Consider the following 25,735-nt stretch of genomic DNA (forward strand, 5'->3'; position numbering starts at 1 on the left):
ATGTCACACATAATTAAAAAAAAAGAAGAGTTTAATTCAATTAAGCTTAATTTATTGGCACAAGTTAAAACATGTTATTGATCCAAGCTAAAAAATTATCAGTAGTAGGTAAAAAAAAAAGATATGAATATATAAAACCAATATAATAAATTAACATGCTTTTCTAAAATAAAAATAAATATATATATATATATTTTTTTTTTTGTATTTTTTATAGAACAAAATTCTGACTCTTTGACAGGCCATATGTTTGACAGCCCTATTGACTAGGAAAAGAGCAGAAAAAGCACCTGTGGGACAGCCCACTTCATCGCTGCCATCAGTACAATCAGCGTAGCCGTCGCACACCCAGGTGTCCACAATACATGGACCAGAACCACAGCGGAAACGATTAGGACCACAGGTAGCTGGACCTGGAGCAGTTGTATGAGGACCTTCGCCACCTGAACAGATACAGCATAACTCGTTGTAATTAATCCACTGAGCATGTGTCTTTTGTTGGCACTTTACAAACAAGTTTAACACTGACTGGGCAAAAACACAATGTACAGGTCTGAATTATGTACCTGAACACTGAGATTCATCAGACCAATCACCGCAGTCATTTTCCCCATCACACTTCCACCAGGCGGGCACACAGCGGCCATTCTTACATTCGTACTGAAAGTAACGCGAGCAGCCTGGCTCCTCGGTTGGGGAAGCTGAAAGAGTAAGCACGCAAACTCATTAGAAATTGAGCACAAAAACAAGGTGAACAGTACTGTTTGAAACTACTTCCAGGTATGACTGGACCTACTGATTTATACAACTCTCTGACTGGAAGTCTGTAATCTTCCATAGCCAAAATTCTGTCTAACAGCATAAAGTCAATATGCAGTGTGACCCATATGAATTCAATGTAGAATTTGACTTATAGTTTGGCTTTATGATCAGTGTGGGGAAGTTATTGCTCACCACAGTTGGCCTCGTCCGAGTAGTCGCCACAGTCGTCCATGCCATCACACTTCCACTCGAGGGTCACACACATTCCATTGGAACATTGGAAGTTGTTGGCATCACATGTTTTCTCAAACTCAGGGTTAGTTGCTGTGGAAGAGCAGAGAACAAATCAATTAATTACAAAACACTGAATCAGAGCTTTAGCCAAGGTCCACATTTAGGACTGTCTTTTGTTTAAAAAATGGAATCAAATTAATTACATGATATGCATATTAATTGAATTACAAGTTAAAGGTGCCCTAGAATTAAAAATTGAATTTACCTCGGCATAGTTAAATAACAAGAGTTCAGTACATGGAAATGACATACATTGAGTCTCAAACTCCATTGGTTCCTCCTCCTTATATAAATCTCATTTGTTTAAAAGACCTCCAAAGAACAGGCGAATCTCAACATAACACCGACTGTTACGTAACAGTCGGGATCATTAATATGTACGCCCCCAATATTTGCATATGCCAGCTCATGTTCAAGCATTACACAAGGACGTCTGGATGTGCACAGCTGAATCAACAGACTAGGTAAGTAAGCAAGAACAATAGCGATAAATGGCAGATGGAGCAATAATAACTGACATGATCCATGATTACATGATATTTTTAGTGATATTTGTAAATTGTCTTTCTAAATGTTTCGTTAGCATGTTGCTAATGCACTGTTAAATGTGGTTAAAGTTACCATCGTTTATTACTGTATTCACAGAGACAAGACTGTCGTTATTTTCATTTTTTTTCACACTTGCAGTCTGTATAATTCATAAACAACTACATTCTTTATAAATCTCTCCAACAGTGTGTAATGTTAGCTTTAGCCATGGAGCATAGCCTCAAACTCATTCAGAAACAAATGTAAACATCCAAATAATACTATAATTACGTGATTAGACATGCTGCATGACGAACACTTTGTAAAGATCCATTTTGAGGGTTATATTAGCTGTGTGAACTTTGTTTATGCTATTTAAGGCAAGCGCGAGCTCCGTGAGCGGGGAGCATGAGAATTTAAAGGGGCCGCAGCCTGAATCGGTGCATAGTTAATGATGCCCCAAAATAGGAAGTTAAAAAAATGAATAAAAAAAAATCATGAGGTATTTTGAGCTGAAACTTCACAGACACATTCAATGGACACCTTAGACTTATATTACATCTTTTAAAAAAACGTTCTACGGCACCTTTAAGTAAGTGCATATTCTTGCTGAGATATTATGAATAAATTATGATAATATGAATTAAGACAATAGTAGCATTTTACAGTCCTATTTCGCGTGTAAATACATACTACTGTATATATTTATTGTAGTAATTACAATAAATGGGTAATAACTACGTACTAGTCTTGAACCTACCCTAAACCTAATCTTAACCCGGGTAGTTACTTTATATTACTCAGTACTTTTTTTTTTTTTTGGTAAGTACATTGTAAGTGCAACATAATTAATTGCACTAAATGAACATGTTAAAAAGCCAAATGTTCATTATGTGATCTAACTAAGACTATATAATTCTTCTAGAGTACGGTTTATAATGGTCACATTTCTGTTGGCAAATTGTTGGACTCACGGCAACCAGCGTACGCTGCGTCCTCATCAGATCCATCAGCACAGTGCCGGGTACCATCACACACCAGAGACTGGAACAGACACTGCGCTCGGTTTCTGCACACAAACTCCATATAGTGTGCACAGAGGGGACCTGCAGGAACAGACTATTTTTATTATTGACATCCTTTCTCTAGTTTTAGTTACAGCACAAAATAAATTACAACTCTGCACTTAATAAGGACGCACATACCGCAGTTTTGCTCATCAGCGCCCCCTTGACAGTCCTCTACACCATTGCAGTGAGCACTAGCGGGCAGGCAGGTGCCGTTAGAGCACAAGAAGCCATTGCACTTTTCACGCCCTGCCGGACAAAATTGATAGATGTCAAATTACACCGAATCATACAAGAGAGAGCTGCATGATTATAGGAACTGATACTACTGATTAGTGTAAGAAATTAAGAATTTAAAAATAGAGTTAAAGGAGTAGTTCACCCAAAAATGAAAATTGACTGAGACAAGAGATTCAAAGCAGTGTTTTGAAATCGTCCAGTCATTATTCATCAAAGTCATTATTTTGTTTTTTCGGCACACAAAAAGTATTCTCGTCTCTTTATAATATTAAGGTAGAACAACTGTACTCACATGAACTGTTTTTAATATGTTTTTACTTGCTTTCTGGGCGTTTGAAAGTGTAAATTAACTTGCTGGCAATGGAGGCCTCACTGAGCCATCGGATTTCATCAAAAATATCTTAATTTGTGTTCCAAAGATGAACGAAGGTCTTACAGGTGTAGAAAGACATTAGGGTGAGTAATTAATGACATTATTTTCATTTTTGGGTGAACTAACCCTTTAAATGTATTAAAACCATGGCTTTTTAAACCATTTTTTATTACTTAGCAGAATATTGTATGGAAGTGCCTTGTTGTATGGACATTTTTGTTATTTTTGGAGCTTGACAGAACATTTACTAGGGCTGGGTAAAAAAATATAGATTTTTCGATTTTAATAGACTCTCATTTTTACGAATCGATATCCATTCTTAAATCCCAAGAATCGATTAGTCTAGTCTGTTTTCAGTTGATCAATGAGCAGAATATGTAGTGCGCCTCCTATCCAATAAATCACAATAATCTTTGTGCTTTGTTACTTTTGATATGAAGCAAAGTCTCAGATTTCAAATGACGTCCAGCTTATTATGAGATTATGAGAAATAAATACCATTTTGGCGCTGTTTAATGTGGCGTGACAGATCGCTTTAGCACCTCAGTTAAAGAGAAACGGCACGGAGCGCATGTGAACATCCTCTCCTCCGCTTTAATACCAGTTACAGCGCGAAATAAACGACTAAATATCTGAAGGTATGTTAAAATATACAGTACAACTTACCGAAATCTGTATCACGTCTCGTGTAATAGCTCAATTAGTGCTTCAACTTCGGAAAGACGTCACTAAAACAGCTTGTAAACAATGTCACGTCACATTTACCTCAGAAAAACATATTCAGTGGCCATAAACTCATTAGTCAGCTAGAAAAGTGAACTCTAGAAAGCAACATTCTGATAAATATAGCTTTGCACCGTTATATATTCATTAAATTTTTAATGTTCTTCAATATTTAATGCATGTTTGAATAAATGACAGCCGAGTAGTTTACAGCATTAGTTGAGAATTTTTTTTCCTCTAGAAAATTTGCCATGTACTGTAAGTGAAATACTACATCCAAAATAATCAATATCGAATCGAAAGCATGTGAATAGTAATCAAATCGAATCGTAAAAATTGTGTCAATACCCAGCCCTAACATTTACTGTTCAAAAATTCACAGAAAAAGAAAACCATACTGACCACACTGGGTAGGGTCCTCATCTGAGCCGTCCTGGCAGTCGTCATCTCCATCACACACCCAGCGCTGAGGAATGCAGTGACCCGTGTGACACTGGAAGCTACTGCTCTCACATGTGTGATGACCCACTTTATGAGACAGAAAGAAGAAGACAGAGATGTTGTGGATGTGACATATTTCACTTCATATTTTTTGCACTTGTGTGTAAATGAGTCTCTCTCACCAGTACAGTTGGCCTCGTCTGACCAGTCCCGGCAGTCGTTGTCCCCATCACAGCGCCATGCGTCCCGAATACACACGCCTCTTGCACAGGTGAACTCTCCCGCTCCACACCGGTGAGACTCTTAAAAGAAAGCAGATACAATATGAGCACTGCCACCAATTTATTTTAGCTAAAAAAGATAAAACATACATACACAATAAAGCTAAAAAAAGTCTCTCAATAATATTCAAGATATTAATATTGATGTCTTTGCTCTGGAAATGTTTTTTGAGATTTTATTTTTCAATCTAAGCAACAGTCATATTAAACAAACTCCCAGTGTTCCCAAATAGATTTAAAAGGTTTAATGCAAAAAGTAAATCTTGTTAAAAATAATTAAGGTATTTCTTCTCACTGTTTTCAATAAATCAACAGAAGAATGATATTTAATCATTTTCTATTTATATACAGCAACATAATAATTTATACTCATGGACAGCAATATTAATAAATTAGAATATTTACTATTTTCAAATTTTTTCCCATGAACATACACTTCCCTGAACATCATCAAGTGTTCAAAAATGTATGTTTTAATCAGATTTTTGAATTATTTCACTAAAACAAAGTTGACAAATTAATCAATGGCACTAACGCAACACTGCAAAAAATGCTGTTCTTACTTAGAATTTTTGTCTTGTTTCCAGTCCAAATATCTAAAAATTATTTTCTTGTTTTTAGGAAAAATAAGTCAAAATTAAGTGAGTTTTTCCTTAAAACAAGCAAAATAATCTGCCAATGGGGTAAGCAAAATAATCTTAATCCAAACTGAAAACAAGATTATATAGCTTATTTTTAGTTTGAAATAAGATTATTTTGCTTACCCCATTGGCAGATTATTTATTTAAATATTTAAATATTTTTTACTTGTCAAGAAAATGCTTCTTGATTCAAGAACTTTAAGATATTTTGACTAGAAACAAGACAAAAACTCTAAATAAGAACTGCATTTTTTGCAGTGAATTTTTGCTACTGAATTTACATTCATAGCACTGTTATTTTAGTATAATTTATATCCTATTATATTATTTTTTTAATTAGCTTTTGTTTTTATATTTTAATTTCAGTTTATATATTAGTCATTTTATTTTAAGAAAAATATTTCTATTCAGCTTTATTTTTTTGTTTCAGTTTTAGTCATTTTAGCACCTCAACTAAAAACTTATTTCAATTTAAATAGTTTCTAATTTTATTAATTTAATTTCAATTTTAATATTTTTTTATTAATAAAAATCGAATATGTACATTTTTATTTAATTTCAGCTTTATTAAAAAAAAATACATTTCAGTTAACAAAAACAACACTGATTCAGAGACACTATAAAAAATATATATCATAACGTTTTTCATACTTGCAAGTTGCAGGATGGGGTGTGATCTCTAAACTGCTCTGTAATGCGCTAATGGTCAATTAAGTAGTGCAATAAAATATTGTGATACCACTTAATTTTATATCAACAGCAAAATCATCTTATATATATCTTGAATATTGGATATATCACTAAGCCCTAAACACATGCATACCACAATGCTCCTCGTCACTGTTATCACCACAGTCATCCTCATGGTCGCACTTGAAGGCCAGTGGAATGCAGGAACCTGAGGCCACACAGCGGAACTGAACCGCAGGGTCACAGGAAGTGGTGGCTGCAGAGAGAGAAAGACACGAAATTCAACATTTATACATTTGTGTCATTTTATATGAGACAGAGGCGGCGGGGCTGATGATATCACTCACGGCAATCCTGCTCATCACTCATGTCGCCGCAGTCATTGTCACTGTCACACTTCCAGATGCTGCTGATGCACTTCCCGTTAGCGCAGCGGTGCTGGTTTGGCAAGCAGGTGTGCTCTGATGAGCAGCAGACAGAAAAACATCAATAAAATCAAACTCACTTATTAAACGTATGAACAAGCTCATTTATGATTTAGAGCTGACACTTTTGTTTCTGTCAGACCTGTTTTAACGCATGTATTATTGCGGAGTTGGTATCCACTGGGACACTGGCACTGACGGTCTCCTGAGGGTAGGATGGTGCTGGAAACTCCGTCGGGACAAACACACTGACGTTTGTTTCCAGGCTGGGGAAGACACAGAAGACTGCATGGCTGATCCACACAAGCATTCTGACCTACAGGGGAGAAACAATTTAAAAAAAAAAAGAAAAAATTATTTTTATATCAAAACTGGCTTTTAGTGCATGTTTGTTAACTTTAAGGCCATCAAACTTAAGTTTACTCCTAAAAATCCTCCTTAAAAATAGGCCTGATATAGGTTGACAAAAAAATTCTGTAAAAATACACACATTAAAAAATAATTTTCTTTTCTTATATAAACATTAAAAATATTGATGACTCATGTTGCACCAGTGTTAAAGGTGCAGTAAGTGATTTCTGCAGTGACTGTAGTGAAGTGACTGTAATTTATATATTTCGAAATAACATTTTTAAAATCTGTATTTATTTTGCATTCAACAATAGAAGCTGACAAGTGTGGTTTTGTGGGGTTGTTACATGAACATGAACAGTTACACTTTCATGCTGTCTTTAATGGTGTATTTTCCATATGTTTCAGGAGGACTGTCTCCTTAAGAACTGACCATTGTTTTTTCCCTTGTAGAAGATCTTGAGATCCATCACTCCTGTCAGTCTGCCCACTAACATCTCACTGTCTGGTGAGCCTGATTTAGGTGCTTTGAAGATTCCCATTCTAGACCAGTCATCCCAATACAGGTCATTCTACACCAACAAAGACCAGTTCAACAATGAGTTTATGATTAAAGACACAGTTTAATAGAATACCAGTTGCAACATTCCCAGAAAGTGATAACAATGAGCCTACCTTAAAAACGGCAATAGCATAAGGATGAGGCAGACCCTCCATTACCACAGTGCGGTGGCCTCCATTAAAGTCTGCTCTTTCAATGCGATCTCCATATGCCTCCGTCCAGTACAGCCATGATTCGTCTGCCGTTATGCCATTGGGCCAGCGAACTCCCTCGGACACGATGCAGGAGATGTTGGATCCGTCCATCCAGCTGCGGTAGATGCCGGCTGAGCGATCGCCCCAGTCTGTCCAAAACATCAAGCTAAGAGAGACAGCACATGCAGCTTAGTACACAGGGAGCAAGCGGACTATTAAGGAAAACAAAGGGGATTATGGGAACACCATACCTTTCTCCTGGCATGAGTGTGAGGGCTCGAGGCTGTTCCACCACGGAAGAGTTGACCAGAGTGCGTCTCAGGTCTCCATCAGAGTTGGACACCTGGAAGAGAGACAGTGTGAGGATTACAACATGAACAAATGTCTCTAACTGATGGTGCTGTAGTGGTTTGACATTCGATTACCTCGATTTTTTGAGCACCAGCATCTACCCAATACAGCAACCGGCTGATGGGATCAAATGACAGTGCCTCCACATTTAGTAGGTCCTTTTTGACAATCACTTCTTGTCCAGAGCTTCCATTCAAACACAATCTCTACAACACAAAAACATACAAAATGCTCTAATTTTTCTAAAATATTTTTTTAAATAAAGAAATTGAATGCTATTTTAATATGACAATTAAAATATCAGATATCCATCGGTATGGCCTCTGTGTAAATAAATACTTACAAATTTGTCAAAATTGTAAAAATATCAAAAAGCTGATAAATATTTATTTTATCATTGTTATGGACTGAAATGTTAATATTTTATAATATAAATTTGTAATATATTTTATAATATAATATAAAAATGTTATACTATTTTGTCTTAATAAATTAAAAATAAGACACTAAAAACTAAAAATAAATCATTCTTTATTGTTTATGCTTTAGGCATCACAATTATATAACCAATATATGGCACTGATATGTTGTGCATCCCTAAAAAGACATTTAATCACCTGTATGGTGTCCAGTGAAATATCAGCCCAGTATATGCAGTTCTTCTCATAATCAAAGTCAAGCGCCACCGCCTCATGGAGACCCGAGAGGGGGAGCGTCTGGTCTGTACCTGTGGCCAGATCATAGCGGTGGATGGAGTTCCTCACCGCATACAGGATAAACTCATTACTCTCTAAAAAAAAAAAAGAAAGAAAGAAAAAGAAGGCAAGAGGTCTCAGTTGAGAGATAAAATAAGGCTCGTTCCAAGGAAATACACTACATATTGCACCATCTCAAAGCCACTGGCACTACAAGGAAATTGTTCCTTGCTAACAGCCTCTACTCAGCTGGGAAGACTTTCCATTTTCAATTCATTGCTAATCGTAAAAGAAAACTGATGGCACATCACTTCCTTCTCCCACTGCTTCAGATCTGAGCTTTCTGAAAAGGCTCCTTGTTTACTCCCAGCGTCCTCTAGTCGGAAAGGCAAGCCAATCAACACGGCCACTGAAGCGTGGTCAAGTGGCTGAGCACCACAATGCCAGAGAAAAGAGGCAGTCTAGACAGTGACGGCTCTTGAAAACAGCTCTGTGGGAAGATGGGCTTTGATCACACTACAGACAATCCTAATTAGACTTTTAAATCCCATCTATAGGACTGACTGTCCACATTACTGTATTCAATGTGTGTTAAATCTACATGAGGTGCCAGAGTAATGACTCATTACTTATTAATGTAGCATCATCTTGTACAACAACAGAGCATCTGTCCATCATGACATCTCACTATGGTCATGTTGAAGAATTACTTTATTTTACACATTTATGAATGTACTATAGACACATAACTAACATATTAAACGAAACAATGCAATGATCAGTAAGCAAACCAGAAAATTACGTAAATTATCATTTAAAAAAATGATAGTTTTTTTAAAATGGAAAACTCACTAGTGTATTAAATGTACACTACTGTTCAAAAGTTTGGGGTTGGTGAGATTTTTAAAGGCCGCATATACTCAGCAAGGCTGCATTTATTTCAAAACTTCCATTCCATTTGTTCCATTTGTTCTCACTATGTTAATTTTAGTAACTATATTAGCAAAAGGTATTAGTTAACATGAACTAACATTGAAAAATACTTCTAAATTTTATAGTTAAGTGTTAATATATTTTGGTGGAAACATGATACTTTTTTTAATGAATAGAAATATTTGATTAACGTTATTGTGGTATGAAGCAGAGCAGGACCGAGTGTTGTGGGAGCTGAACGAGGCCGCTGGAGCGATTGCGCAACACAAGCCTCACGAGCAGCAGAACTTTTATTATGACACAGTCGCCGGTGCCACTTCCGCTTATGAGTATGAGGTAACGCAGCTCTGTTTATCATATTAGATACATTTCAGAGTGTTGATAATGATGGTATAACATTACTCTGTGCGTTCGCTCGGCGGCTGCTGTGAGACATTGTTGCACACTGCAGTAAGCTAGATCGATTTTACAATATCATATTAAATGCTGGATGGCTTGTGTTGATAAATGGCATGCAATTCATCTTAAAACGTATTGTATGATGGAGAAAATGCTGTATTACTGTTACTAAAAATAAAGCTGCATCTGATTATGCTATGTTAGCTACTTGACAAAATAGTGTTTTTCTCTGAGGCGTGGTAAAGCATGGTAACGTTACTCACAAAAAAAAAAAATCAAGAAAATTAGATTTAAACAATAAGACTAAACGTGTTGAGCTATATAACAATGATTAGTTTTCTCAAAACAGTTGTTCCCTTGTCTATTAAAACATTTTATATATTAAAGCGTCTTTGGTGTTTCATTGGTTTCTACAAATAAAACCGAAAAGCAGGGTAACGCGGATATGACGCAGTTGACAGGCGACTCCTCACACGTCCCGGAGTCTTGGTTAAAATTGCAATTTTCTCAAGATTTACAAATAGTTGGAAACATTTGGGATATTGTAAGTACTCAAGTGAACAAAATACATAACACTGGCCTAGTGGTTTTTGGATATTTTACTGCAAAAATATTACATATTGCACCTTTAAATTATTTTAAAAGAATTCTTACAGACATTAAACTTTTGAAAAGACTTGTGGTTTTTCTGTGAGTGTTATGAACTGTGACTCTAGAACTTCCTGTTGCATCCCATAGGACTGCGGTCTGTGTGGTGTTACATAAAAAGAGCTCAGAGAAGATGATTGTGTAAGCTGAGGAGGAGGTTCTTACTGTACCTCCCACAGGACATGGCAGCACTTCTCCATCCAGCCGAGCTTCAACATCTCCCCCACTGCAGCTGTCTCCAGACACCTTCCTGTACCTAAAACATCAGATGACACACCTTGACATCAGTGGAAATCATCTTCTAAATTTCAAATTTCTCTTCTTGAAGAACTTAGTTCAAAAAGATGCTTTGAGAAGTACCAATATTTTTCCAAGCTTATTTGAAAATGCTAACTCCTGCTTTTTCATTAATTGAACTGTAGGAAATTACATAAATTACCACATAAATACAATGACCTGCAGTAATTTACGGCTATATCTTTAAAATAGATCTAGATTAAGTTCCACAGTGAAATGATAACAGATACAGCCCTAATATATTAAGCATACCTACATAATAGCAATTAACATTATTTCGCCATTTTCCCAGGAATCATTTTTATAATTGTGATTAACCTCCTCCAGCTGACATTTCAAGTCAACCGACTGAGCAAGAGATCTAAACTCGTTCAGCTAAATTCGGTTCATGTCCATGCTCTAAATAAATCCTCTCCTCTCGACTGCAGATAATGAGAGGAGAGATGCATGGTGACACAGCAGTGGCAGATCTAATAATGCTCCCGGGCTGCTCCTGCTGCTGATGGTGGCTAACAATCCGTATCCAGAAGGACACAGAGCCTATAATAAGTATTCACCCCCTCGGACTTTCTTTTGTTTTGCTGTTTTACAGCACTGAATCACAACAGATGTGATTTGGCTTTATATAGAGAAAAATACTCTTTAAAGTGACCTCTACAATCTAAAATAAAAAAAAAAGTAAGATCTAAAAAATGTACTTTTGTAAGTATTCACCAAATTTAATATAACACAACTGCTGTAAATAATCAGCCAACTCATTTCAGAAGTAAAAATATATAATTTAATTGAAAAAAAAAAATTTGATCATCTATTAGAAGTCTTATTTTGACATGAAATAATATTTATCTATGACAAAAAATATTTAAATTAGTGACAAGGAAAAAAAACAAATTAAATTTTAATTTAATTTGGATCAGTATTGTAAGATAATTCAAGTCTCTTATGTTCACCAAGGCTACATTTATTTATAAAAAATATACAGTAAAAAAAGTAATATTGGGAAATGTTATAAAATTTTAATACAGTATATTTAAAAATTTAATTTATTTCTGTAATGACAAAGCTTAATTTTCAGCATCATTACCCCAGTCATCAGTGTCACATGATCCTTCAGAAATCATTCTAATATGCTGATATTTCTTATTATTATCAATGTTGAAAACTGTTGCGCTGCTTAATATTTTTGTTGATTCATTGAGGAATAAAAAGTTCAAAAAGTTTTTTAACATTATAAATGTCTAAACTGTAACGTTGATTCCTCAATTGATTCATTGAGGAATGAAAAATTCAAAAGAACAGCATTTTTTTTAAATAGAAATCTTTTTAACATTATAAATGTCTAAACTGTAACGTTTTATCAATTTAACACATCCTTGCAGAATGAAAGTAATTTGAATTTCTTTCCCAAAAAACAAACAAAAAAAATCCTTCTGACACCAAACTTTTGAACGGTAGTGTATATAATCAGATAATCAGTTGTGGTTGTTAGCAGGGATAAATAACCACATTCTCACCCTTTGCTGCGGCGGTAAGTGGTGCCCACCGGACAGGGTACTGGCGGGGCATACAGGTTTCCAGAAAACTCAGGATCAGGCATGCACACCTCGAGAGATAGATCCTCGCTCAGCTTAAACCCATAGTCGCTGGGAACAGAGAGAGACGACACAATAAAATAGAGAAAATCGATTGCATATTCAGGTGAAATCAATGAAAACATGAGAAAAATGTAGACAGAGGGGGTCTCAGCTCATACCACTCATAGTCCTGACGAGTGCAGGAGCAGTTGGACAGAGTGACGGGCCTGTCAAAGTCCTCGCCGTTGAAGCAGGTGGCGTGAGGAGAGCGGCGCTTGTACACCACCTCTCTGCCGAGCAGACAGCCATTTCCCCTCTCGTCAGAGGGAGACCACCGTTTATAGTCGCCCTCCGAGCATGGGACACCTAAGCACATATAACATCAGATGTAGAAACAGAAAAAGGACAGTGTGCCAAAACAAACTTTGAATGGCTTGACAAACCATTTCCTGAATATATAAAACCTTAGTTATTTAGTCTTGGTATACTTGAAACACTAGTAAATTTGGTTGATTGGCTCTCTTACCAAGCACATCACTAGCGTTGACCTGCACAATGAGCCAGCTGTGTTTCTGGTCCGCATAAGAGCCGAAGATAGTGAAGATGGTGCTCTTCTCTCCCGGTTCAGTCAGCAGTTGGTACACATATACCTCCTGCTCAGAGAACTGGAACTCCTTCCAGGTTTCCCCCTCGTTAGTACTGAATCTGAGCCAGCAAAAGATAAGATATAGCTATCAGTAACGTCCTAAAGCCGGATAATAGCCAGGCAGCTTTTACTAAAAGAGGAGAGACATTAGATCCTTAAATGCTAACTGACTTGAGTGTTCTGGTGGAGCCGCCCTGCGCGATAGCCATCAGGATCCCGCCGTGATCTCCCCAGGTGTAGAAATGAGGACCAACCAGGGCCTAAAGAACACACATATGCATTAAAACAAATGCTGCTATGCTTTTCAAAAAGTCTGGGAATATAATAAGTGCTATTGTACTGGGCAGCAGCATTGTACACCATTTTTTAAGGGGGAACCAATGGCATTTTGGCTCAACTGGTGCCCTACGAAAGATAATAAATAACTGAAAAAGTCCTTTATATAAAATAGGATAGTCTAGTGTTTCTCAGCTGTTGGATTGCGTAGTCAAAGAAACAACAACAAACGTAATTCTATGTTTTTCTGATGGGAGACTTTTATTTTGAAAAACATGCGTGAAAGCTGTTGATTCTTCTGTTAGAGGCAGTTCAAGTAAAGAGTGCCTGAGAAAAATGCGTTGCCCTGATTCAGTATCTGAGGTCAGATGTTGTCAGACTACAGAGGGTATGCATAGATGTCACTTTCCCGCTGGAATGCGCTCCCTCAGCTGGACTGAGTGTCAAAAGAACCTGCTGCATGACTGGATTTAATAGGGGAAACTGTGAAAAAGCGAGTAAAACAAACGATTACACTAAAGGTTGGGCTTGAAAGTGTTCCTTATAACATGTCAAAGAAACCTAATCCATGGATAATGGCATGCAGCCAGGAATTGTTTATTTATATGTGCCTGATTTCGACGCCGGGGAAACACATAAAGCAAATCTGCCTTTGAACGCTTTATATAACTACAATACAGGTAGGTCTAAATCGGAGTGATCACTTATATCAATGTTATATATATCGTCATATCATCCAGCCCTAAAACTTGTATAGTTTTTGTCAGTGTTTATTTAAAAACACCCAATTATGCAAAAATAAGATGGTAAATATTTAATTGAAGAGTTGTCAACACAATATATAACAATACAACATATACGGAATGATTTTACCCCCAAAATCCAACATTTTGACACAAAATAACTGCAAAACATGTTTCTTTGCCTGGAGTCCAGCTGTTTCTGTGAATTGCAGTGACCTATTTGCTGCTTTTTCCTGTAGCTTTCAGCAGTCTGTAAAAATATTCCTCAGATTTTGTGTCAAAGCTATTTGTACAGTCAATCACAAAGCTCTTTCATGTTTTGGATGTGTTTTGTGTGTTTTTCGCTGCATTCACGCTGAAAACCAATGCTGCCACTCAGTGGGCGTAACCGCAGTCATAACAGTCGACGGTGACGTCACGTGCATACCCTCTATATGTCAGTGTCATTATTCCAACGTTTTTGGGTCCCATTGCCAAACCAGTTGAGAACCACTGGTCTAGAGAAAAAGTAAAAGGCTTCAAATCCTGACTTAAAGGGTTAGTTCACCCAAAAATGAAAATTCTGTAATTTACTACTTACCCTCATGTCGTTCCACACCCGTAAGACCTTCGTTAATCTTCGGAACACAAATTAAGATATTTTAGTTTAAATCAGATGGCTCCGTGAGGCCTCCATAGGGAGCAATGGACACTTCCTCTCTCAAGATCCATAAAGGTACTAAAAACATATTTAAATCAGTTCATGTGAGTACAGTGGTTCAATATTCATATTATAAAGTGACAAGAATATTTTTGGAGCGCCAAAAAAACGAAATAATTTAGTGATTGCCGATTTCAAAACACTGCTTCAGGAAGCATCGAAGCACAAATGAATCAGTGTATCGAATCATGATTCAGATCGCGTGTCAAGCTGCCAACGGCTGAAATCACGTGACTTTGGTGCTCCAAACAGCAGATTCGATACGCTGATTCATCTGTGCTCCGATGCTTCCTGAAGCAGTGTTTTGAAATCGGCCATCACTAAATTATTTAGTTTTTTTGCCGCTCCAAAAATATTCTCGTCGCTTTATAATATTAATATTGAACCACTGTACTCACATGAACCGATTTAAATATGTTTTTAGTACCTTTATGGATCTTGAGAGAGGAAATGTCATTGCTCCCTATGCAGGCCTCACGGAGCCATCGGATTTCAACTAAAATATCTTAATTTGTGTTCTGAAGATTAACGAAGGTCTTACGGGTGTGGAACGGCATGAGGGTAATAAATGACAGAATTTTCATTTTTGGGTGAACTAACCCTTTAACATTTAAAAACAACAAAAGTGAAACTAAACTGCTGCAAAATTAAAATTAATTAAAAATAAATAAATAAATACAGAGGAAAAACATCTACCAAACAACATCTGTCAAAAGTGCACTATAAGTGGAGTAAGCAAAGTTAGACTCATGGATGACTCACCCTTTTTTCTTAAATATTTTTTTTTATAGTTGCTGGACTTCAGTAAGACTATCACGGAGAAAGGACCTAGTGTGTGATAAAACTAGTTCTCACCTCTCTCCATCTGACCCCTGCGCTGCTGGATACATACACATTGGGCTTATTGGCCAGATTCTTTCCCACAGATCCTGTGCAGAAGAAAAGTAGAGAGAGAGAGAAAGATGACAGTCAATATTTACACTGCATTTGGTGTCATATCTCACAGGCCCCAATTACAAATGATATCAGGTGACCAGCTGAAACAAGGACAGTGTTCAATACAAATGTAAATGAGGTTTTTATGCTTTGTGATGTAAACCGCATGAGAAATGGTCACAAGCGCATCTGACCACATCATATTTGTAGTGTAGATGCTAATGCGTCCCTGAAAGCAGTGAAAGATACAAGAAATCAAGAAACAAAGGGTGTGTCTCAATCAGATCTCTAGTTCTGTAGTCAGGGCACTGATCAGGGAGTCAGCCATTTTAAGGGAATCCTTCCAGGGCACTAAAACATTACACTGACACTACACATAACGATACGTGATAGATGTTTTCAAAAACACAAACCATTATTTTATTATATTTCAGCATAAACATACGTCGCTAAACAGGTAATGAATATAATATAGCTAACATTTATCATTTATTTATGGCTGAAATGTTGCACGTACATGTAACAAGCAAAGAATTTATCATAATGTACTTTAAAAACATTACAAGTAATGTCACGTCGCCGGAAATAGAGTCATAAGTGTCCCAATGTGTAGTGAACCAGCGTCCTTTACTATCCTTACCAGTGGCCGAATTCGGGTACACGATATACTGATTTACGAGCTCGGGAGATTGAGACACACCCTAAGTGTTCCTGTCAGATGCTTCTGTCTTGCCACCGTGACAAGAAGCCCAGACACAGATACTGTCTATCACCTTCTCTGAAATAAGAAACCCTAGTTGTCCTTTTCTCGAAGACATGCATTTTACTGTTGTCACCGCAGGTGGTTTTGTCATTAATTAATTTGAGTGGTAATGATCTTAATTTACATTCATTTCCTTAAGAGATATGCAGCACTTAACAAGTTTTTTTTTTTTTTTTTGCAATGAGAACAATGTTGAGGTGGCGTGGCCGCTCTTGGCTGGCTAAGTGGACGAGTGTGAGAGTGTGTTTGTATGTGATAATTAGCCAGTGGGTGAAGTACAAATAATTAGCACATCTGCGCTGGAGCGATAGCAGCCGAATCGGGCAGACATTTTCACAAGCCTCCTGCGCCTCTCATCTTCATGCATGCACATTATCTAATAATCATTTAATTAAAGGTCTGGCTGTGGCTGGCAGAAGGAGAGAGAGGAATACAAGAGAGAGGAAGTGCCTTCCAAACTGTGCAGAGAGGGCAAAATCGATGTTTTCCACCAGGCGTGAACTCAAGAAGTCAGGCTCATGCACTTGCTCCCTATCATTAGAGTGTGTACCGCATTCTCTGAAGGGACCTATATGCACTCAGTTAATAAGAGCAAAACAACACCAACAGAAAGACAGAGCATGAGCTAATGTGCAAATATTTCCTCTTTCATGCACATACGAGAGGTGTTAAACCACAGTGCAGAGAGGCTGTCTTGTCGCCCACCTGTTGCCATGATGAGGCCAGGTGCAGACTCTTTAGACAGAATAGGGATCCTGCGCAGCTGAATATTCAGCAGCTGACTCCACCGCTGGGCCAAGTGCAGGGAACAGCCTTTGTCCAGCTGAGAGATGGAGAGGGGGACAGAAAGAGAAAGAAATAGTGAGTATGGTAATGCTATGAAAAAAATAGTACTTCCTACTGCAATTGCAAAACTCACTACTCAAACTTATTTTTTGCAAACATAAAAACCACAGCTTCATAAACACATGCCTGGCATCACATATACAAAAAGCATGGAAAAAGTGGACATGGTGGGGATAAGCACAATTTAAAGGGTTTATTTTCATTCTTTTTTTAATTAAACATTTTTTTATTTGTCAAAGGAACATACATATGACAAATTAATATATAGACCAAACTTTATTTTAATTTTATTTAAATTGTTTCTTAATTTGTTTTTTATATATAATTTGTATTTGTTTTTTATATATGATGCAATCTGGGAAAACCCGTCGGATGTCGCGATGGAACGTTTTCAGTCGTCAAAAAATATGTAATTTTTTTTTTTGTCAAAATTGGGTTTTCATTTTCATCTCGTCTATCATCTCTGAAAATATCTTGGCAAAATTAAATGCAAAAAAATAGCGATTTATACTGGCAAGGTGAAAAGACTCTTTCTCTAACGTTACTGTTTAAGAACACACCCGGCGTAGCTGGAAAAAAAAAAAAAAAGGGCCATAGCTTTCCCTTTCTTAACACTACAAAGACAGTTCACCCATCAGAATAAAGCACATAACATGTAGAATGAAGGTGTGTTAATGCAAATTTCCCACCAGTCCTGTGTAAACTACGGCACGCAAAGTTTTTTTTTCTAATACAACGTTATTTTGAGAAGGCGGAGCACAAGAGAACAATGGAGCTATAATGAACACACATGTTCTAATTATGTGTTTATTAGAGGTTGAACTGCCAAATACTGCCAAACTGCCCATACTACTTCTGAACAGGATGTCTACTTCATAAAATGTATGAAAATATGGATCACTCAAATAAATGGAGGCACCCTTAAATGGTCAGTAATGGAGCTTGGATGTCATCTAGTGAAAAAGTTTGGTACTGCGCCCAAACAAAATCTTACTGAAAGCTCATTTTTGAAATATATCAACCTAAAATTTGGAATGTTGACATTTTTGGCTTCGATTTTCTTGCAGTTTAAGAGTAAAACATGTTTTGTAATATATTATTATAAAATATAAACAATTATATTTTTACATTTTCATAAACTTAAACTTCTATAACTTTTTTTATTTTACTTTCCTAATTTATTTCACTTCTACAATAATCTGACAAGTGTTAGACCAACCTTAGGTCTACATTCCAAAGCATTCTTGAATTACAACCATTTATGTTTGGATAGTGCATTTTCATGTCTATGCAAAAAAGGGGGTGACCGTTATTCAAACCTGTTTTTCTCAGAATTCCGTCCCTGAAAATCAGAGTGATCAGCCGACTTCAGATAACCATAACTTTTGTTACAGACAAGCTATGAAAGAAGTAAAAACAGATTTGGAAAGGGCTCCAACTCAGCTTCTATATGGTATTGGTACCTGTGGTAGGTAAAATTTCACCATGTGATGGGTCCCTGATCACTTCATTATATTATATAATTATATTATATTAGGGCTGCACGATTAATCGCATGCTATTCTCACGCGCATTTCGTCAGTAAAGCCGGTTCCCTGATTACCGCTAAATCGCCATCACCTGTTTTTAAACGGAGCGCCTTTTAATAGACGGAGCCGTAGTTCACGGACAAGCCACGCAATATCGCGTTCATTATCGCAGGCGATTCATCTGCGATATGAACGCGATATTGCGTGGCTTTTCAGTGACCTACGGCTCTGTCTATTAAATGCCGCTTATTTGAAAGCAGGTATGGCGATTTAGCGGTATCAGGGAACCGGCTTTATGACGAAATGCGCGTGAGAATAGCATGCGATATCGTGCAGCCCTATATTATATATACACACACACACACACACACACACACACACACACACAGTACTGTGCAAAAGTCTTAGGCCACCATTAGATGTTGTTTTAGACCATATATAATAATTTCTCAGTCTTTATATTAGAACATAACCAGAAAATACAGGAAATTTGTATGCAGCATTAAAAAACAGAAAAAAACTGGCTCTCTTAAACCTAAATGGAATGGAAAAGGACTGAAAGGCCAAGAAAACTTTCAAAATAAGTTTCTCAGATTTTCTTCTTTGACAAAATGGAAGAAGTCCAGGAGGTCACAATAAATACTGATTTTTTTCTTAAAGAAGCCATTTTGTTCTGAATTTTTCTTACATTTTGTGTACATTTTTCCTGTATTTTCTGTTTGTATCGTAATAAAAATCAAAAAATAAATATGGATGGTCATTAAAACATTGCTAAAACAACAAAGCTGGTGGTGGCCTAATACTTTTGCACAGTACTGTATATGTGAAGACTTCAGATGCAAAAGCCTCTAAATCTGACCTTTTTCTTTAAAATTACCATTTTTGTCAGGCTCCTATGTATAGGTTTCCACCTAAGTACCGGTACTTCTGATTGGGCTGAGGGTGGGATTTAGCGGGTTTGAACTGAAAGTATTTGATACTATGTGCGGAGAGCATTCACTCAATATCATTATCTCATTTTTTGACCGAGGTGGCTTTTAGAGGCTTTTGCACCGGAACTCTTCATATATATATATATATATATATATATATATATATATATATATATATATATATATATATATGGAATGGTTAAAGGTGAATGGTTAGAGGGAGGTAGCAACTTATGCTGAAGAGCAAATAGTGAGTTTCATGGGCAACTTTTTATAAAAAGAACATCCACATACAGTAGGATGTGTTTTTGTGCTTAAAAAAACAGCTGAATGAGAGCAAAATTAAATGGTTCAAAACACAGGGGTCACAAGAATCACACTTATATGTTGGACAATTATTAAACTGACGATACACCAACATCCCTAATACCTGGCAGTCTATGGCTCCTCCCAGGCTGTCGGCCGCAGGTGGCAGCAGAAGTTCCCAGGTTCCTCCTTTATCAAACGTGATGACTGATCGCATGTTGTCCTCGGTGACTGATCCATTAATCAGAGTGGCCACAAACACACCCCTAAGCCCCTCGACCCGGTGGAGATCTGCAAACGGCTCGTTGGCGAAGTACCTTTCAAATACACAAACACACAAATTTCATGTGCCATACCATTCATATCTGCCAAGAGAGGCGTTCTTTGAAAATGCCAATGGCACGCGAGCCAAAGCACATCTCATCTGCATTCCGCACTGCAGTAATTGCGTCTCTGCTCTCAGGCGGCCGTGCTGAGCTCAGTGGTTTGGCTGTGGGTGAGATCCCGCTCTGCCGCAGAGTAAAACAATAGCATGTCCTTGGGAAGCCGTGTAGGAATGATGGATTGCTTTTCTACTGACAGTGTGAGTGGAGGGACCGGTGGGCGAAGACATAGTTCTTGCATTATAGAGACGAGACCTCACTAACCTGCTTATGGGTAAGGCGTGCGGAGCCAAAACGGATTTACAGCACTGATGAGGAGCCGTCACTAAACCAAGAAGAGTTCAAGTAAAGGTGACGAGACCAAGAGCTGCGTAAGACTGGGGCTTAACATGAATTATTGAAGTGGCATGTGTTCCTGGCTTAACATGGTTATTGGCTTTCAGACAACAGTGCAAACAAAATTTTGGGGTTGAGGCTTTACATTTGTAAACCATGTTTATGGTCTCTGGTTCTGTGTACATGCAGTGTTTGGCAGCTGTGATGTTCAACTGTACCTGATAAGCGTGTTGCTCCCAGAGCCATCAGGGCTGAAGTACAACACATTCTCAAGGGACAGAGAGAAGGACAGGCCCTGTGTGTCGGAGATGTACAGGTGCGTAACATTATTATTGTGGTTCACACACACAAACACCTGGTCCTCTGAAGCATCTGCTATGTAGTACTCCTGCAGAGAGAGGAGAGCAGGGAATCGCATAAGACAGGTAAACAACATGAAGCTTTAAAAATCACGGCCACAAATCTACCAGAGACTAAACGAAGCTGACGGCACTCACCGTGATAGGGTGGCGGGTGTTAAACTGAGCTGCTCTCATTGGCTGCCGGTTGTAAGAAACCCACAGCTGGACAGACTGAGACTCGTGGCTCCCAAACAACGTCTGTGGAAACACATTCACAATGAGATTAACTATCCCAAATAAAGATCACATATTACAATTGATCAAATCAGAGATTGAGTAATAATGTATTACTGCAACAGATTATTTTAATTTTTATGTCTAATAAAGCTTTTTTATTTCAGCTTTAACACAATAACTATATGATAAACAAATTACAACAACAAAAAAAACAAGCATTTTGAATATTTTATTAATAATAATGTATTAATTTAATAACATTTTGCTAAATAATTTGTTCTCTATATTTATTCTAATGTAATAATTGCCATTTATAGTAGGGATGCACCGATATGATTTTTTGGGGCCGATATCGATTTTAACAAACAATTATTGGCCGATACGGATACTGATATTTGTCACTTCCTCTCTTATTTGAAATTTTGTCATCAAAATAGATAGTATTGATGTTTTAAATAAGCAAAGTTCAAAAACACCTGCATTAAAATATACTAGCAGGTTTATTATCATCATATAATTTTTAATGAACATGATAAAGATCCATTTAACATTCAGCAGGCCTACATAAAGACAACAGAACAAAGATACATATGAAATAAACGGCTTTTTAGGTAGGTTTAAAAGTTTTCAGGTACAGAAATAAAGTAAACATATGTAAAATAGCACTGCATATTCTTCACTGTATAAATTATATACATATTAATCCTTCTTTATTGTAACAGACTATTGTGATTAATCTTCTAATTTGTTTTTGTATACATTTTAATATTTTTTGTAAGTTTAAATATGTATGAGATCTCCTTTACTAAGACGGGACTCTTATTTTGATGGGTGTTCTAGTCTACCGTCTGAGGAGAGCACGCAGCTCTTCAGAGTTATTTTGCAAATTTAAAGTTTGTCCGTTTATAAAGCATCCCCCGAAAAGATCCGTATGTATTTGTTTACTGTTAGTTGTAATAAGTGTTTTGAGTAATTCGTTATATGTTGATGATAATGCAACGGAGAGAGTTTAATGCGCACTTCTTGTGCGCTGTATTGTTTCGCTTTTGTGGTGATTTTTTTGGAGTGAAAATGGACGTAATAAACTTAATAAAATATTAGTAAAGTTTTGGCCATCATTCGGATGGGGTCCGCTACACTTATGAAAGTTACAAAAATGATTTAGTCAAGAATAGTCTTTTGTTATTTGATTAGCATTAAAGCGCAGACATGCAGAAGCGCTGGGATTACGCAACAGTCATTATAAAGCTCAGTTCCTTCACGCAGTTAATTTATAAACCATCAGTTTGTTATATCGGCCTTTTTCCTCCTACAGCCAATATGCCGATGATTGTAAATTGAGCAAAAAACGGCAGATAAATATCGGCAGCCGATAAATCGGTGCATCCCTAATTTATAGCATTATTTTTATGCAGAGAGGTTTTGGTAACTGTTCATATTCATTTCTAAATTATTTTTTTAATTTAATATTTAAAATGTATATTTAATATTTAACATTTAATATGTAATATATTAAAAGTTTTTAAATTAATATTTAATAATTAGAATTATTAAGTTAAATAATTTACTGTTCGAGTGAATACCATTAATCGATAGAGTTGAAAAGTGTGAATATCTGTAAAATACTATATATTTACATTATATATTTACACAAGGTGGTTTGTTTTCCTGCTTTCCACCGCTACTCAAAACTGGTACATTGTGCAGTAAAATAATTAACATCCAACAGTAGAGAGTCATAAAGATTTTACAAGGTAATCTGACAGCTTCAGCTACCATAAACCATGGCATATTATCACTATAAACGAGGTCTGAATGGCAGACAATATTAGCGTGGAGAGATATGCCCCATCAGCACTGAATTCACTGGGGTCCTGTACCTGATATCGCTTAATAAGGACTACTGGGGATTTGTCAGACAGTCTCATTTGTACTTCTAAAACTGCTGGTTTTTCCAAAGATAAAAGAGATGGAAAGCTGATGCTAGCAGTACTAGTCTAGTCAGTGTCCCAGCAACCTAGCTGTGTCTCTGTCTAGCATTGTCTAAAATGAGCAATGCACCATGAAGAGATGAGTTTCTTCCCCTCTTGAAGTCTCTCTTTCGCTCTAACCCCTTCAGGAAATCAAAGCTTCAATCAATTTTGAAGTTCAGGCTGCTCAATCAGTCTTTCCCTTGTACGACAGCCTGTCACTGTAATCAAGTCGTGGATGAGTGAGAGTTACTTACATCAGGTTCACAAAGCCCAACAAATGCGGAATAATAAGCTATAAATTACTGCCTGCCCAAAAAAGCTAAAGACGCCATTAGAGGTGATATAGACAGTACTCGAGAAAAAAGCAAACAAACAGATTCTCTACATTAATCAGGTTTATTGCAATTTCCAAGATCATATTGGAGGTCCAAAATTGATTGCAACAGGCAAAAAAGTACTAATAAGCCAGCCAGCAAAACAGGGATTTAGTAGGTCAGTGTAAGAACAACAGGAAGACAGCCTGTCAGATAAAAGTGTATTTATAAGCACCATCATCCTGAATAACAAGTTTAACCACTTCCTTGTTTAAAGGCACAAAGGCTCAGTGTTTTCTTTCTCAGCTCTCCGCACTGCCTCGTTTTTAGTCACACCATTCATGGTATTGATTTATCTCGCTGTTAACGGCTGTCTCCAGGAACAGACTGCAGTGTTGTGGAAGGAGCCAAAACACAATCTGGCTTTAGAGAGCAAAGACGAGGGAGATCTCTCGAAACAGACGCTGTTGCCGGGAGAGCTTAAGAGAGCAAAGTGTGTGATAACAACAATCAAATCACAAAGCTGCAACAACCAGATCCAGATGGCAATGCTTGGACATGGTACCATAAAATCATAATAATAATACCATGTTTTTGTGTAACCAATACATTATATACATACTGGAAAAGGTTTTTAAAAAATTCTTAAATAAATTATAAATTATTGAATATTTTACATTAAATTAAGTTAAATGATAAAAAATTACATGAAATTCGCCTATATATATAAAATTGTATAAAAATGCCAACAAATTCAATATTTTAAAGTTGAGTAAAAATAGACAATTATATTTGCCATTAAACTTCTAATTAAACAACTTTTAACTTCCATTTCCATTTGTCTTCAACATTTCTTTTTAATTTCTAAGCCTGGAAATTACACATTTAAAACTGTCTGAATCTTATTATTAATATATTTATACATCATATTATTGTATTTTTAGGAAAACATTGTAAATACCATATGAATATAGTAATTGAAGACATGGAAATTTTAACAGGAAACATTAATTTGACTAGTTTTGCTCACTTCCAAAGTATCTAATCTATATAATATAATATATTTAAATTTAAATAATATATTAAAAAATTTTTTTAAAAAAACACCACATGGTACTGCCACAGTGTAATTTAAATGGGCTGTCTTTTGTATACGCAAATAAATGTATTAATATGTCACCTCAAAGTCAGAAAGGTGCTATTGTATTTCAATAGTATCATAACTCATAACCATAACCACCTCCACCATCATAACCACCTTCCAGGAAGGCACAGAGTCGCTACACAGGTGGATGCACACCTGTTTTTGTGTGATTGAGCTGTTAACGAATCCTGTCAGGTGGTCAGAGGTCGGAAATTTTCTCCCAAGGTTCCATTTGCGTCTAACACATAGATCCAACCTTCAATTTTAACCCTCACAGTATTATTAGGCATTTATAGGCAGTTATCCACAAACAGCCCCTCTGAGAAAACTGTCATCTCTCATTCTGCTGCCATAGCATCTAAGTGTCCCTGACTACAAACTTGACAGCGAAATTCGCCTATAAAAGCCTTCTATTATTACATGGCAACATGAATGGAATCGTTTCTGGCACAGCCAGCCCAATGAATATTTGGCTTTGGAGTCACTTTGCCTTCTTTGTGGAGGAAGCATTTATCTTTGGAACAACAGCCGTACTGTGCTGGCAGTCTCTCTCGTCACTCAGCCTGGAAGAGATATCAGACTTTCAAGCTTGAGTGAGAATGTGTAGATGTTGCAGCATTTTGAAGAACACAGTGTGAGAAGTTCTGCATTGCTGAGATGGTTGGATGGACTTTTGCTCAACTGTAGTGACCCTGCTGAATCGATAGTGTCACAGCAAAAAGAAAATTATATTTTACCCAAGTTTTGAGTTTGCAGTCTGCAATAAAATGATAATCTGAACAATACTGTCTTTACAAAGGATTTTGTTTAAAGGTGCTGTAGAATGGAAAATTGAATTTACCTTGGCATAGTTGAATAACA

General features: G+C 36.8%; 1 protein-coding gene across 1 annotated transcript in view; it reads right to left on the bottom strand.

Annotated features, from left to right (window-relative positions):
* The window catches only part of sorl1 (sortilin-related receptor, L(DLR class) A repeats containing), a 63,124-nt gene that overhangs the window by 13,526 nt on the left and 23,863 nt on the right, over positions 1-25,735 (bottom strand). The window contains exons 7-31 of the mRNA XM_048159919.1: positions 21,363-21,464; positions 21,084-21,253; positions 20,271-20,463; positions 17,239-17,356; positions 15,690-15,763; positions 13,287-13,375; positions 12,996-13,174; positions 12,649-12,835; positions 12,410-12,538; positions 10,769-10,854; positions 8,541-8,713; positions 7,998-8,129; positions 7,824-7,915; positions 7,492-7,738; positions 7,250-7,388; positions 6,608-6,781; positions 6,388-6,501; positions 6,174-6,296; positions 4,611-4,730; positions 4,390-4,515; positions 2,790-2,900; positions 2,559-2,690; positions 955-1,086; positions 567-701; positions 291-443 (exon numbers count right to left, since the gene is read on the bottom strand). Coding sequence (XP_048015876.1) covers positions 291-443; positions 567-701; positions 955-1,086; positions 2,559-2,690; positions 2,790-2,900; positions 4,390-4,515; positions 4,611-4,730; positions 6,174-6,296; positions 6,388-6,501; positions 6,608-6,781; positions 7,250-7,388; positions 7,492-7,738; positions 7,824-7,915; positions 7,998-8,129; positions 8,541-8,713; positions 10,769-10,854; positions 12,410-12,538; positions 12,649-12,835; positions 12,996-13,174; positions 13,287-13,375; positions 15,690-15,763; positions 17,239-17,356; positions 20,271-20,463; positions 21,084-21,253; positions 21,363-21,464 — 3,430 coding nt within the window. The remainder of the gene's footprint in view (positions 1-290; positions 444-566; positions 702-954; positions 1,087-2,558; positions 2,691-2,789; positions 2,901-4,389; positions 4,516-4,610; positions 4,731-6,173; positions 6,297-6,387; positions 6,502-6,607; positions 6,782-7,249; positions 7,389-7,491; positions 7,739-7,823; positions 7,916-7,997; positions 8,130-8,540; positions 8,714-10,768; positions 10,855-12,409; positions 12,539-12,648; positions 12,836-12,995; positions 13,175-13,286; positions 13,376-15,689; positions 15,764-17,238; positions 17,357-20,270; positions 20,464-21,083; positions 21,254-21,362; positions 21,465-25,735) is intronic.

Source organism: Megalobrama amblycephala, linkage group LG16, assembly GCF_018812025.1.
Source record: "Megalobrama amblycephala isolate DHTTF-2021 linkage group LG16, ASM1881202v1, whole genome shotgun sequence".
Lineage (NCBI taxonomy): Eukaryota > Metazoa > Chordata > Actinopteri > Cypriniformes > Xenocyprididae > Megalobrama > Megalobrama amblycephala.